Below are 15,965 nucleotides of genomic sequence, written 5' to 3'. Positions count from 1 at the left end.
GTAACCCAGTACTTGAAATGTGGCCAGTCCAAATAGAGATTTAGGGAAGTGTAAAATACACCCCAGATTTTGAAGACTTAGTACAAAAAAAGATAATATATTTGATATATTGGGTTAAATCAAATATATTACTAAGATTAATCTCATCTGTGTTAAATGTGTTCCTATAGTATTTAAAATTACACATGTGGCTATCATTGTATTTTGATTGGACAACAAGGCTCTAAAAAGGAAAATAAAGGTCAGAAAAAATTATTCTTAAAGAAGATGGCAAGCCAATATTTGATGCCGCTTTCCATGCTCTTCATCTTGAACCTATCAAAAAAGCTTAGGTTTCTTCCAAGGCCAGCTTCTCCCATGGCAAACAGAGGCCATGAGGATTCTACCTAGGTCAGAGGGGTGGGCTTGTAGCTCTTGGGTTGAAATGTGGCTTGCAGTTATGGTTGACAGTAATTTTCTTAAAAACTGAATTAGTTATTACCATTTCAAAATGGGGAGATTTCATACACAGATCCTTATTTGTTAGGTGCTCTTAGAAAAGGGGAAGTTGTGGCAATGCTGGACTTTTTTTAAGAAATTTTTATTTATTTTTGGCGGCGTTGGGTCTTCCTTGTGGCGCGCGAGCTTTCTCTCCTTGCGGTGAGCAGGGGCTACTCTTCGTTGTGGTGTGCAGGCTTTTCACTGCGGTGGCTTTTCCTGTTGTGGAGCACGGGCTCTAGGCGCACAGGCCTCAGTAGTTGTAGCACACAGGCTCAGGGGTTGTGGCTTGCGGTTTCTAGGGCGCAGGCTCAGTAGTTGTGGTGCACGGGCTTAGTTGCTCCGCAGCATGTGGGATCTTCCCGGACCAGGGCCCGAACCTGTGTCCCCTGCATTGGCAGGTGGATTTTTAACCACTGCGCCACCAGGGAAGCCCTGGTCTTCTTCTTTTTTTTTAAATTGAAGTTTAGTCAATTTACAATGTTTCAGGTGTACAGCAAAGTGATTCAGTTATACATATATATACATATACGTACACATATTCTCTTTCAGATTATTTCCCATTATAAGTTATTATAAGATACTGAATATAGTTCCCTGTGCTATACAGTAGGTCTTTGTTGTTTATCTATTTTACATATAGTAGTATCTACCTGTTAATCCCGAATTCCTAATTAATCCCTCCCCAGTACTGGTCTTACATGTAAGCCAAAAGGTACAGCTAAAAAGCAGAAGCCGCCTTTGCCCAGGGAATGGATTCTCCAGTTTGCCATATTGTATTCCTATGGTCGAGTTGTTGTTGCTGTTGCTTTTTTTTTTTTTTAAGTAAAATATTTCTTGTAGCCACACCTTTATTCAAAGAAGAAAAGGGAAATGTAGACTAAGAGAGTGTCTGTGTCTTAAAGGAAGAGAAGAACATTCAATGGTGTTTAATATAACCACAAAGTTTGTGTGTGGAAAGAATACATCTTAAATCAGAATTATGCAACAACTCCAGATGGCACCTGACTTTGCAATCCCTCATCTAGTTCTTCCGGATCCATCATTATTGGAGACGTTGAATAGTACTGCATCTCATTTGAGCTTTGAGTTGATGTAAAAGAAATTCTCCAAAGTGGCTCTACTTGCTTACAATTTTACCTTAAGGGTCTAAGAAAAATTCTAGGACATTGTTATGAAGTTTGTGCAGACCTAGTAAGACCTGATTCAGGCCTGAAAGAAAGAAATAGCCAAAACTTAAGTCCTTCCATCCTTTAATGTACTCTTCACGGAACTTCAGCTTTCAAAGCACTTCCGGTTCTGTCTCACCTAATTCAACCCGTGAAGTTCATGGGGTGAGATTCCATAGATGGGGAGGACAGCGGGGCCCCAGGAGGCTGAGTGCCTTGCTAGGAGTCAGACGGGTAGTCTGTGGAAAAGCACCAGACCATGAACCCTCTGCCTCCCAAGGCCTTCTGGACAGTGGACAGAGAAGGCGGATGGCAGGAGAAAAGAAGTGGAAATGAAAATGGGAGACCTGAAGAGAGGTGGCGGGTTAAAAGGGGCAAGGAAAGTGCAGAAGAAGGCAGACATTGAGGGGTGGAGATAAGGCAGTGGAAAGGGTGGGGACTGCTTCCAAGGAGAATGAGCTTAGACAGCACGTCTGGGGCTGTTGGTGAATCTCATTCCATCAATGGCAAAACTAGAGCAGAGAGGAGGTGGTTTGCCCGGAGATGTCCAGCACTTTGCCAGGTGGACACTAGAACGTGAATCCAAGTCTCCTGATCCCAGTCCTGGGATCTTCCTTCGGTTGGTCACAGGGAAGACGGGCCAGTGGGCAGAGAGACGAGTGAGGGCCTGAGGCAGGATCAGAGTCGCAAGAGGCGTGGACGGAAAGCTCTGCCTAAGGCTGGTAGTGCCCGGGTGGCCAAGTCCCAACCATTTTCAAGGGGCGCACACCTTCCACAGCTTCCGGCTCGAAGGCGGCGTGGGAAATGCCCCCACCCCCACCCCGCCCCCAGTATTTGGGGACTTTCGGAACCTCCTGAGAGATGGTCAGGGGATTTTGGAAACATCATGGCAGGAATCAAACGGCCGATATTTCTGAACGACTGCAATTTCCTAAGAAACATTCAGAAACATTGGAGATGAAAATGGTTAGGAAGAAGGCGAAATCTGCCGAGGGGCATTCGTGAATTTCCGAAGCTTCTCGAGGGGCATTCGGGACCTCTCGGTTCTTTGCGATCTATTCGAGAGTCAAGTCTCTGGTAGATCCGTTCGTCGCCTAACTCCTAAGGGCGACTTGGGCAGACAGTCCCCCGACAATTTTCGGAAGTGTTAGGGATCGGCCCGAGAGTGGTGCCCTCTAGCGGCGGAAATTGTCACCATTCCCGGCCTCCAGGTTGGGCCGGCACGCGCAGACGCAGTTGCGCGCCGGCGGCTGTTCAGACCGGATGTGGTTGCTGCTGAGGTCATTTCCGGCGGGTGACGGTGCGGACGGGTCAGAAGCGTAGAGGCGGCTGCAAAATGGCGGCGCCTGAGGAGCGGGATCTAACACAGGAGCAGACAGAGAAGCTGCTGCAGTTTCAGGTAGCAGCGAGCGCTCGGTGAAGCGAATGCCACCGCGGGCTAGGGAGTGGGTCCCTAGAGGAGCCCAGAACCCTGCTCAGATTGGGCCCGAGATTCTTCTCAGACCAGCAGGCGGCCTCCTCCTCCCCCCCAGGCGCCAGTTGCCCTGCTTGCAGCCGCCGGCGCCCGAGCCTCTGTCGGTCCCCAGCCTTCCAGGAATGGCTGCGGGCAGACCCGCTCCCCCTCTCTCCCCTCAAGAGGGTCAGCTTCCCGGGTTCCCCTTAGCGGCGCCCGTCCTCAGCCATCCTTTTTCCAGCCTGGTTACCGTTTGGACCCTCTCCGCCAACGACTGTGGATCTACTGGGATGCTTAATCCCCACCGTGGAGTTGGCTTCGTTTCGGGTCTCTGGAAGGCCTCCTACCAGGCTCCCATGCCATTTCCACAAACGTTTACTGAGGGCCTCTTGGGTGCCAGGCCCTGTGTTGGGCGCTCTGGTGGCAGTGGGGTCAGGATTAGCCCCCGCCCTAAAGATGTGGGAGGACACCTCGTAATGAAACAGTGCATGGTAAATGTCATCAGTGCCGTCTGACGGGGTTTATTACCTCGGTCTTATTCCTGGGCTCACGTTCTTGACTCTGTTTGAGGAGGGTGGGAAACTTGCTGGAATCTGCCTCCTTTTAGTGGATGTTTGGGTTAAGAACTTTGGACACTATGCACTTTATCCCTGAGCTGGAGAATCTGGTTGGAGGAGACTTAGGTAACCTTGACTCTGTGTTACCCTAATGGGTACCAGTTTCTTTATTTCTAGAATACGTCTCTTAAAAGTGTTTATCCCCTAAGGATGTTGTGGAGATCAAAATGAGCTATGGATGTCTAAAGGGCTTTGTAAACAGTAAACTGCTCTTAAACAGTATTGCAACTATTAATCATTATTTAACTTAGGATAGAATTAAAGTTAGTGGTACGCTTATTTCCTAATATAAAATATGCTAAATATTCATTAATTACACAGTATTTACCAAAAACCTTAGTGCTCAGGCAATAACAACAAATGGATAGAATACCATTTATTGAGTATGGTGTTGTAGGTACTTTCCTGAAACACTTAATATACATTATTGTATTTAATGCAACCCTATGAGAGTCATACTGTTACAATCCCTATTTTAGAGATGAGGGATATGAGGCTTAAGAAGTAACATGCTCAGGTTACACAGCTAGTAAGTTGTGATGTCAGATTTAAAACCGGGTCCATCTTTCCAGAACCCTTCCTGAGCTCTTGACGTGTGTGCTGTACAACCCATGTAAGTAGCAGTGTACACCTGAAAGTGGAATGCAAATGCTCTAATATTGTATTTTTTTCTCTCTGCAAGTTCTCACTTTTCTGTGATTTCCTTGATTTCACTGCAGTTAATTTTGAAGTGTTTTCTCTTAAATCAAGCAGTGGGTTGGAAGTGTATAAATTGGAAAATACTGTCATAGAAGTAGTTGACATTTGTTTGGAGTTTTGAGTAGAGAAATTGATGACACAGCACATTAGAATTAAAATGAATAAAGAGGGCTTCCCTGGTGGCGCAGTGGTTGAGAGTCCACCTGCTGATGCGGAGGACACGGGTTCGTGCCCCGGTCCTGGAGGATCTCACATGCTGCGGAGCGGCTTCGCCCGTGAGCTATGGCCGCTGAGCCTGCGCGTCTGGAGCCTGTGCTCCGCAACGGGAGAGGCCGCAGCAGTGAGAGGCCCGCGTACCGCAAAAAAAAAAAAAATAAAGAGCAGACAACTAGCTTCTACTTCCTTACAGACTACTAATTTCAGAGTGTTGTTTAACTCTGGCAGATCATTTTATCCCTTACAACTCTTGAGGGATAAGCCCCCATGTTTAAAGTGTAATGAGGTGAGGTGAACCATAAGTCGTGAAGTACTTAGTCTGGTCCTGGAAGAACATGAATATGTGGTAGCATTTCTGAGATAAAGTGCATAGGAATCTCTGTTTTTGTCTTCATTGGCTGTCTCTATCAGTAAGAGAGGTGAGTAGCAGGTTAAAGTTGTATTAAGATTGCTTTATGAAATTAGATTTAATAAGACAAATACATTTGTGTATTCTTTAAGCAGTTGCTTGGATCAGGTTCATCATCCAGATTACCATTAACATCCTCTGAAATTTACTAGGTGTCAAGCGTTATACGAGGTATTTGATGTACATTAACTCTTTTAAACCTTTTTGTAACACTGTAAGGTGTTAACCCCAATTCAGTTTATTAATGAAGAAACAGGTTCTGCGAGGTCAAATAACTTGCTCAGGTGGTAAGTGGCAGAGATTTAGAAATCCATACCCATAACCATCTTGCTTATAACCTAATGAAAAAGCCAGACACATATATAAATAATGAGTATTCTGCAGTATATTAGTGCTCATGGTGTAATATATGTAGTAGTATAAACAAAGTGCTGTGGAAATTTAGGAAATGATAGTATTGATGAGGATGGAGGGGGAAAGAAGGATGGCTCAGTAGTTACCATTAAGTTTCTACCGTGCCTTAGGCCTGGTGCTAGATAGTTTAGAACCATTATGCGTAATCCTCACAATAGCCTTGTAAAAGTGCCACAGGTGATATGCCTCCTCCTAGGTAAGGAAACAGGTCTAGTAAAGTATTTGCTCCAGATCATTAAGCTCTTAAGTAGTGGGGATGGAATTAGAATTAGAAATCTAGTGGATCTGGATCTGAACTTAAAAGCCGGACTCTTTCCACTGTACTTTGCTGCTTTGAAGGAGGAATGGAATAACAGGTGGTGGGCAGGAGTATGTTCAAAGCTGAGGCATGGATATGAAATAATGTAGAATGTGTTTGTTGTGATGGATTTAGAGAATTGGAAGATGAAAATAACACTGGAAAGGTAAATTACAGCCAGATTTTGGAGGTCTGTGCTCAGTGGTTTAAACTTTAATCTGTAGGCTTGAAGAGCCATCAAAGATTTTTTTCAACTAGAGAGTGAAATAACACTAGGTTTCAGCTTTGCTTCACTAACAGTATGGAGCATGTGCTTGGAATCTCCACAGGGGTTAGGACAGAACAGGATGACACTGCTAGGAGTCAGTTTTCAATAAGTTGCTTCATTTGATATATTGAAATTAGCAAAAGTGAAATATTTTGGAAATCTCAGGTTTCCTCTATTTCACTTTTTTTGTGACATGATTTGATTGGAACTCCTTAGGTTATATTTAGCAGGCTTCTAAGTCTGTTTGATGTCTTTTAAGATTCTTCTAGTTACTTTCTCCTGTTTATTTTAGAAGCAGTTGAATATGAATAGCTAATGCCATATTTATTTTAGGCCTTCCCCATTTTCTTCAAATGGGAAATAATGAGTTTTAAGAGGAGCTAATACAAATATGGGGAAGGTCAGTTGTATTGAAGTCCATGTTTCCAAATTTCCAAGTATAGCCGATTCCCCTGGTGTCTTGGTTTACTGCCTCTAGGTTGCTGTTTGAACACCTTTAGAAGGATGACATGGATAAAGAGAGAAGCAACTAAAGGAGCTGTACATGGCCAATAGAGGAAGAAACAGTCCTTTTCTGCTTGTACAGGAGTATAAAATTTTGAGATTCGAAGGTGTTTTTGTTTTTGACATTTGTTTAAACACTTATTGAGCATTTACTTAATCGAAAGTGCTCTAGATCCATTGTATCTTTAAGTCCTCCCAGTAAACATGGTGTAGGTTCTGGTATTGTTGAGTAAACTAGGATCAGGAGATAATTTACCTAAGGTCAGTGATGAGCTTAGATTTGAATCCAGAACTCTGGATTCTCTTTCTTACTACCTAGCACTGCCGCTCTGGCCCTAAGTTTTGATTTGTTTTCAACAACAGGTAGGTGAGTAGGGCCAACAGAAACAGTATGGGACACTTTGAAGAAAGAGAACACAGCAAAGGAAGTCCAAAAGTGTGATTCTAATCCTGGACATCATCACTAATGTTAATTCTCTTAATCTTCTCTACGTGAAGATGGACTTTTTAAGGAGAAAGGAAGAAGAATCCCCCAAAGTGGGAATGAGCAAGGAGGACCGTTCTCTCCCTTCCATACCCACAGGTATGAGAGAGAAAATGGGAGAGAGGGCTTCAGGGGGAGGATCTTCAGGGAAAAGCCAGGTTTCAGTTAGACCATGAAGATGAAGGAAGTGTTCCGGAAGTTAAGGATCCTAGGGGATATTGCTGCATAGCAGGGCTTTTAATTCTAAACAGAATCCTAAAAATGTGGTGTTACTGGGTCAAAACAATGTACGTTGTAAATTTTAATAGCTACTGCTAGACTGCTTTCCAGGGAGTTTTGGCAGCCCACACTCTCACCAAGAGGATGTGAGACGACCAGTTTCCCCACATCCTTGCCAGCACTGGATGGTGTCTTCAGTTTTTGTTAATCTGATTAAATTTTCAGAGTCCTTGTTTTAATTTGCATTTCTAGTGGTAGTGGTGTTTGTAGTTTTTGATTTTGTTTTGCAGTCAGTTGAGTTTGAACAGCTAATGCAAACACTTGTTTTAAGCTATTTCAAATGGGAAAGAGTAGGGACATAAGAATGAGGGATTGGCTTTGCAGATGTCCCACAGTATTATGGAAGGTTTGTTTTCTGGTTGCAGAATAAAAAGTGCTGATTTTAAGATTGAATTCCGTTCTATAAACTCCTGATTATAGATGAGATTGAGCTCCTTTTTGCTACTTATGGTTAGTTATTGTATAAATTCCCTGTTTATCCTTTATTCATTTTCTATTGGATTATTTGACATTTTCTTATCAGTTTGTACGAGTTCTTTATGTATACTGGTCATGTATAGCAAATATTTTCTTTCGTGACATCATTTATCTTTGATCATTAATCTCTTCACTTACCCTTATTTAAAATTATGTCATCAAATTGGCATTTTTTTCTTTCTGGCTTTTGGATTTTCTGTTTTGTCTAAGAATACCTTCTACTTAATGACATTATACATATGTTCTCTTTTGTTTTCTTCAAAATATTTTGTAGATTTCTTGTTAAAATCAGATCTTTAATCCATGTGGAATTAATTTTTTGTATGTATGAGATGAGAACCCAAACTTGCTTTTTTCCAGGAAAGGCTATAGTTTAGCTGAATAGTCAATCCCTCCCCCAACTGATTTGAGTAGTCCTCTTTATCATAGTGTACTCTGTTTTCGATAATCTATTTGCTAGTGGCATTACTGAATTAATAATAATAGCTTTCTACCAAATTTTACTGATAATATCTGATAGGACAGGACTCCTTCCCTATTCTTTTTTTTAATTATTGGTAATTCTTACAAGTTCTTTCATGTACATTTAAAAATCATTTTGTGAGCCACTATGGAGAACAGTATGGAGGTTCCTTAAAAAACTAAAAATAGAAGTACCATACGACCCAGCAACCCCACTACTGGGCATATACCCTGAGAAAACCATAATTCAGAAAGAGTCATGTACCACAATGTTCATTGCAGCTCTATTTACAATAGCCAGGACATGGAAGCAACCTAAGTGTCCATCGACAGATGAATGGGTAAAGAAGATGTGGCACATATATACAACGGAATATTACTCAGCCATAAAAAGAAACGAAATTGAGTTATTTATAGTGAGGTGGATGGATCTAGAGTCTGTCATACAGAGTGAAGTAAGTCAGAAAGAGAAAAACAAATACTGTATGCTAACGCATATATATGGAATCTAAAAAAACCAAAATGGTTCTGAAGAACCTAGGGGCAGGACAGGAATAAAGATGCAGACGTAGTGAATGGACTTGAGGACACGGGGAAGGGGAAGGGGAAGCTGAGATGAAGTGAGAGAGTGGCAAGGACATATCACTACCAAATGTAAAATGATAGCTAGTGGGAAGTAGCCACATAGCACAGGGAGATCAGCTCAGTGCTTTGTGACCACCTAGAGGGGTGGGATAGGGCAGGTGGGAGGGAGGGAGACGCAAGAGGGAAGAGCTACGGGGATATATGTATATGTATAGCTGCTTCACTTTGTTCTAAAGCAGAAACTAACACACCATTGTGAAGCAGTTATATTCCGATAAAGATGTTTAGGGCTTCCCTGGTGGTGCAGTGGTTGAGAGTCTGCCTGCTGATGCAGGGGACACAGGTTCGTGCCCCGGTCCAGGAAGATCCCACATGCCGTAGAGCGGCTAGGCCCGTGAGCCATGGCCGCTGAGCCTGCGCGTCCGGAGCCTGTGCTCCGCAACGGGGGAGGCCACAACAGTGAGAGGCCCGCAAAAAAAAAAAAAAAAAAAAGATGTTTAAAAAAAATCATTTTGTGCAGCCGTGGAATTATTGGAATTGCTTAAAATAATAATTTGGGACTGGTTGAAATTCAGGCACATGTACATTTCTTTATTCATATGTCACATGTCCTTTAAAATATATTTTTTAACTTTCCTCTAGTTTTTGGATATTCCTTATTACACTTATTCCTAGGTATTTTGTAGTTTTGGTCACCCTGTGAATGGGATATCTCTTTATTTCTAAATGGTTACTGATAAAAATGCTGTTGCATTTTGTACATTTATCTTGATATTTTTGATCTTCTATCGAATTTCTTATCATGTTTTCTGATTATTACTAATTTTCTAGTTTTGTCTCTTGGGCTCTTTTTTTTAGTAACAATTTTATTGTGATATAATTGTCGTATCTTAAATTAACCCTTTTAAAGTGTGCAGTTCAGTGGTTTTTAGTGTATTTACAAAGTTGTGCAACCATTACCACTATTTACTTCCAGAGCATTTTCATCACCTCAAAAAGAAACCCATTAGCAGTCACTCTCCATTCTTCTCTCCTTCTAACCCCTGGCAACCACTAATCTATATTCTGTCTCCATAGATTTTGCCAATTCTGGGCATTTGGTATAAATGGAAGCATACACTGTACAGCCTTTTGTGCGTGGCTTCTTGCACTTAGCATAATGTTTTCAAGGTTCATCCATATTGTAGCCTATATCAGTACTTCATTCCTTTTTATGGCCAATAATGTTTCATTGTGTGGATAAACCACATTTTGTTTATCCATTTCATCAATTGATGGCCATTTTTATTGTTTCAACTTTTTAGCTATTAATATTTATGCTGCTATGAATATTTGTATACCAATTTTTTTTGGACATATTTTCAGTTCTCCTAGGAGTAGAATTGCTGGGTCACATGGTACCTCTGTTTAACTTTTTGAGAAATTGCCAGTTTTTCCAATGCAGTTATACCATTTTCCCTACCAGTAGTATGCGAAGGTTCCAGTTTCTCCACATCTGCACTAACATTTGTTAATCATCCATCTTTGAAACCATCCTAGTAAGCGTGACGTATTAATCTCGTTCAGTCTCGTTGTTTTGATTTGCATTTCCCTAATGACTGAAAAGATGGTTGAGCATCTTTTCATATGCTTATTGGCCATTTGTGTGTCTTCTTTTGGAGATACAAAATCAAATCTTTTGCCCATTTTTTAAAAATTAAAGTGTAGTTAACTTACAATGTTGTGTTTCAGGTGTATAGCAAAATGATCCAGTTATATTTTTTTCAGATATTTTTCCATTATAGGTTATTACAAGGTACTGAATATAGTTCCCTTTGTATCACAGTAAATCCTTGTTGCTTATCTATTTTATGTACGGTAGTTTGTATCTTTTAATCCCATACTCCTAATTTATCCCTCCCCTTTCTTCTTTTCCCCTTTGGTAACCATAAGTTTGTTTTCTATGTCTGTGAATCTGTTTCTGTTTTGTATATAGATTCATTTGTACTATTTTTTTAGATTCCACATATGTGATATCATATAATATTTGTCTTTCGCTGTCTCACTTCATTTAGTATGATATTCTCTAGGTCCATGTTGCTGCAAATGGCAATATATCGTTCTTTTTTATGGCTGAGTACTATTCCATTTGTGTGTGTTATGTGTGTGTATATACACATTACATCTTTTTTTTTTTTAACTGATGTATAGTTGGTATACAATATTATATAAGCTACAGGTATACAATGTAGTGGTTTGCAAGTTTTAAAGGTTATACTCCAATTATAGTTATTATAAAATGTTGGCTATATTCCCCGTGTTGTACAATATATCCTTGTAGCTTATTTTACACATAGTTGTTTGTACCTCTTAATCCCCTGACCTTATATCACTCCTTCCCCCTTCTCCCCACTGGTAACCACTAGTTTGTTCTCTGTATTGGAGAGTCTGCTTCTTTTTTGTTATATTCACTAGTTCATAGTATTTTTTAGATTCTACATATAAGTGATATCATACAGTATTTGTCTTTCTCTGTCTGACTTATTTAACTTAGCATAATACCTTCCAAGTCCATCAGTGTTGCTGCAAGTGGCAAAAACTTCACTCTTTTTTATAGCCGAGTAGTATTCCATTGTGTATATATACCACATCTTCTTTATCCATTCATCTCTTGATGGACACTTAGGTTGCTTCCATATAATGGCAATTGTAAATAATGCTGCTGTGAACATTGGGGTGTATGTATCTTTTCAAATTGGTGTGGGTTTTTGTGTTTTTGGATATATACCCACCAGGAGTGGAATTGCCGGGTCGTATGGTAGTTCTATTTTTAGTTTTTTGAGAAACCTCCATACTGTTTTCCACAGTGGCTGCACCAATTTACTTTCCCACCAACAGTGTATAAGGTTTCTCTTTTCTCTACATCCTCTCCAACATTTGTTATTTGTGTTCTTTTTGATAATAGACCTTCTGACAGGTGTGAGGTGATACCTCACTGTGGTTTTGATTTGCATTTCTCTAATAACTAGTGATGTTTGAACACCTTTTCATGTGCCTGTTGCCATCTGTGTGTCTTCTTTGCAGAAATGTCTATTTTGGTCTTCTGCCCTTTTTTAAAATAAATTTATTTATGGCTGGCTGGCTGGCTGGTTGGCTGTGTCGGATCTTAGTTGCAGCACATGGTATCTTTATTGTGGCACACGGAATCTTTGTTGTGTCACGTGGACTTCTCTCTAGTTGTGGTGTGTGGGTTTTCTCTCTCTAGTTGTGGCGCCCAGGCTCCAGGGCACGTGGGCTCTGTAGTTGTGGCATGTGGGCCCCAGAGCACATGGGCTCTGTAGTTTGCGGCACGGGGGCTCTCTAGTTGAGGTGTACAAGCTCAGTAGTTGTGGTGTGCAGGCTTAGTTGTCCCGTGGCATGTGGGATCTTATTTCCCCGACCAGGGATTGAACCCATGTCCCCTGCATTGGAAGGTGGATCCTTTGCCACTGGACCACTGGGGAAGTCCCAGCCCATTTTTTAATTGGGTTGTTTGTTTTTTTGATATTGAGTTGTATCAGATGTTCATATATTTTGGATGTTAACCCCTTGTCAGTCACATTATTTGCAAATATTTTCTACCATTCTACCATTCCATTGTCTTTTCGTTTTTTTGATGGTTTCTTTTGCTGTGCAAAAGCCTTTAAGTTTGATTAGGTCCCATTTGTTTATTTTTGTGTTTATTTCTTTTGCCTTGGTCTAAGAAAATATTGCTATGATTTATGTTCGAGTATGTTTTGCCTATGTTCTCTTCTAGGAGTTTTATGGCATCATGTGTCATATGTAGGTCTTTAAACTATTTTTATTTTTGTGTATGGTGTGAGGGAGTGTTCTAATTTCATTGTAGCTGTCCAGCTTTCCCAACACCACTTGTTGAAGAGACTGTCATTTCCCCATTGTATATTCTTGCCTCCTTTGTCATTGATTGATTGACTGTAGGTTTATTTTTGTCCTTTGCCCATTTTTTACTTGGGCTATTTGTCTTTTGTTGTTGGGTTGTTAAGAGTTCTTTATATATCCTGAATACAAGTCCTTTATCAGATATATCATTGGCAAAAATATTCTCCCATTCTGTGGGTTGTCTTTTCACTTAATCATGTCTTTTGAAGTTTTTTAATTTCATGAAGTCCAGTTTAATGTTTTATCTTTTGTTGCTTGTGCTTTGGTCATGTCTTAGAAACCATGGTCTAATCCAGGGTTACAAAGATTTACACCTGTTTTCTTTTAAGACTTTTGTAGTTCTGGCTCTTACACGTAAGGTCTGATCCATTTTTAGTTAATGGATATGAGGTGGGGGTCCAACTTCATTCATTTGGTTGTGGATATCCAGTATTCCCAACACCATTTCTTGTAAAGATTATTCTTTCCCTATTGAATAACCTTGAAACCCTTGTTTAAGATCAGTTGACCATAACTAAAGGTTTATTTCTGGATTCATTTCTGTTCCATTGATCTTTGTGTACCCTTATCTGTATCTACACTGCCTTGATTATTGCAGTTGTGTAATAAGTGTGAAATCAGGAAGTATGAGTCCTCCAACTTTGTTCTTTTTCAAAAGTGTTTTGGCTATTCTGGATCCCTTTCATTACCAAATAAATTTTGGGATCACCTTGTCAATTTCTGCAAAAAAAGGCAGCTGGTCTTTGATAGGGATTGCTGTTACTCTAGATCAATATGGGGAGCATTGCCATCTTAACAATATTAAGTCTGTCAGTCCATGAATATGAGAAGTCTTTCCGTTTATTTAAGTCATCTTTAGTTTCTCTCGATGTTTTGTAGTTTTCTGTGTACAAATCTTGCACTTCTTTTATTAAGTTTATTCTTTTTGAAGGTACTGGGAAAGGAAATGTTTTCTTAATTTTATTTTCAGGTCGTTCATTACTACCATATAGAAATATAACTGATTCTTGTATATTGATCTCATATCGTACAACCTGGTTGAACTCTATTAGTTCTCTATTAGTTTTTTTGTAAATTTCTTAGTTTTTTCTATATACAAGATTATGTCATCTGTGAATAGATAGTTTTATTTCTTTTTTTTCCTTCTTGCTTAGTTTTAGTATAATGTTGAATAAAAATGGCAAGAGTAAATATCTTTGTCTTGTTCCTGATCTTAGGAGGAAATCATCAGTCTTTGACCATTATTATGTTAGCTGTGAGTGTTTCTTAGATCAGGGTGACAAAGTTCCCTTCTATTCCCAGTTAGGTTTTTATCCTGAAAGGGTGTCTTGGGTTCTTAAAAGGGTTATATGAGACAACGCAAGTAAAGTACCTGATAAATACTAGGGCTCTATCAAAAAAAGGGGCAGTTTTGGAGAATGTTCAATTGTACACATGTTCTGTTACATTTCTCTTTTTTTTTTCCAGGGAATATTTAATAAAGGGTAGAACTGAAAATTTGCAAAACTGTCCTTTTTTAAAACTGGAATTAGAAGATAAGAAACACTTATCAAGTAGCCTAATGTATACTCGAAGGAGTGCAAGCCCTCTTCAAAAAGGATACATATAGAAAATATTTTATATACAGAAGACTTGTCTGATATTTTTCAAATTTACAGAATTAACCCTGTGATTTGGGAATTTAAAGTGTTGACAGTTAAACTTTGTAAAGTTTTTTCACTTGAAAATTCAAATTTAGCTTAGTTTTAGTATCCTTAGATACATTTTCCACAAGATTAGCATTAATACATTGTATTTCATTAGTTTTTGCCTAACCTTTTCATACAAAATGATGACATTCTGACGCTGTCAGCCCTTCTTTATTTGTTAATAGGGATAAAGATATATGTTCCCGCCCCTGTTTAGTTACACCGAGTTATAGTATATATAATAAAGGCAGGATAAACATTTGATCCTTTCAATTATTTATTAGTTTTTAAATAATGAGTTGATTCCTAGCATCCTATGAAGTAACCATCGAGATTTTTTAAATTTTTATTTATTTATTTATTTATGGCTGTGTTGGGTCTTCGTTGCTGCGCATGGACTTTCTCTAGTTGCGGCAAGAGGGGGCTACTCTTTGTTGCGGTGCGCAGGCTTCTCATTGTGGTGGCTTCTCTTGTTGCGGAGCACAGGCTCTAGGCACGCAGGCTTCAGTAGTTGTGGCACGTGGGCTCTAGAGTGAAGGCTCAGTAGTTATGGCACACGGGCTTAGTTGCTCTGTGGCATGTGGGATCTTCCCGGCCCAGGGCTCGAACCCATTTCCCCTACATTGGCAGGTGGATTCTTAACCACTGCGCCACCAGGGAAGTCCCACTGAGATTTTTTTTTTAAACATCTTTATTGGAGTATAATTGCTTTACAGTGGTGTGTTAGTTTCTACTTTATAACAAAGCGAATCAGCTATACATATACGTATATCTGCATATCTTCTCCCTAACCTACCCCTCTAGGTGGTCACAAAGCACTGAGCTAATCTCCGTTTGTTAGGCGGCTGCTTCCCACTAGCTATCTGTTTCACATTTGGTAGTATATATAAGTCCATGCCACTCTCTCACTTCGTCCCAGCGTACCCTTCCCACTCCCTGTGTCCTCAAGTCCATTCTCTACGTCTGTGTCTTTATTCCTGTCCTGCCCCTAGGTTCTTCAGAACCTTTTATTTTTTTTTAGATTCCATATATGTGTTAGCATACAGTATTTGTTTTTCTCTTTCTGACTTACTTCACTCTGTATGACAGACTCTAGGTCCATCCACCTCACTACAAATAACTCAATTTTGTTTCTTTGTATGGCTGAGTAATATTCTGTTGTATATATGTGCCACATCTTCTTTATCCATTCATCTGTTGATGGACACTTAGGTTGCTTCCATGTCCTGGCTATTGTAAATAGAGCTGCAATGAACATTGTGGCACATGACTCTTTCTGAATTATGGTTTTCTCAGGGTATATGCCCGGTAGTGGGATTGCTGGGTCGTATGGTAGTTCTATTTTTAGTTTTTTAAGGAACCTGCATACTGTTCTCCATAGTGGCTGTATCAATTTACACTCCCACCAACAGTACAAAAGGGTTCCCTTTTCTCCACACCCTCTCCAGCATTTACTGTTTGTAGATTTTTTGATAATGGCCATTCTGACTGGTGTGAGATGATACCTCATTGTAGTTTTGACTTGCATTTCTCTAACGATTAGTGATG

The 15,965-nt window shown here is 40.1% G+C and overlaps 1 protein-coding gene across 3 annotated transcripts in view; it reads left to right on the top strand.

Annotated features, from left to right (window-relative positions):
- The first annotated feature begins 2,934 nt into the window (after window positions 1–2,934).
- The window catches only part of FAF2 (Fas associated factor family member 2), a 59,612-nt gene continuing 46,581 nt past the window's right edge, over window positions 2,935–15,965 (top strand). The window contains exons 1-2 of one of the 3 annotated variants that reach the window (XM_032627110.1): window positions 2,960–3,045; window positions 4,289–4,329. Coding sequence is in view for 2 of the 3 variants with exons in the window: in XM_032627108.1 (XP_032482999.1) it covers window positions 3,243–3,590 (348 nt within the window). In the remaining variant the exon portion in view is untranslated. Of the gene's footprint in view, window positions 3,046–3,100; window positions 3,591–4,288; window positions 4,330–15,965 lie in introns of those variants that run through there. The other 2 variants (XM_032627109.1, XM_032627108.1) reach the window with 2 other exon arrangements.

The sequence above is a fragment of the Phocoena sinus genome, chromosome 3, assembly GCF_008692025.1.
Source record: "Phocoena sinus isolate mPhoSin1 chromosome 3, mPhoSin1.pri, whole genome shotgun sequence".
Classification (NCBI taxonomy): domain Eukaryota; kingdom Metazoa; phylum Chordata; class Mammalia; order Artiodactyla; family Phocoenidae; genus Phocoena; species Phocoena sinus.
This window is presented reverse-complemented; position numbering and strand designations above follow the sequence as displayed.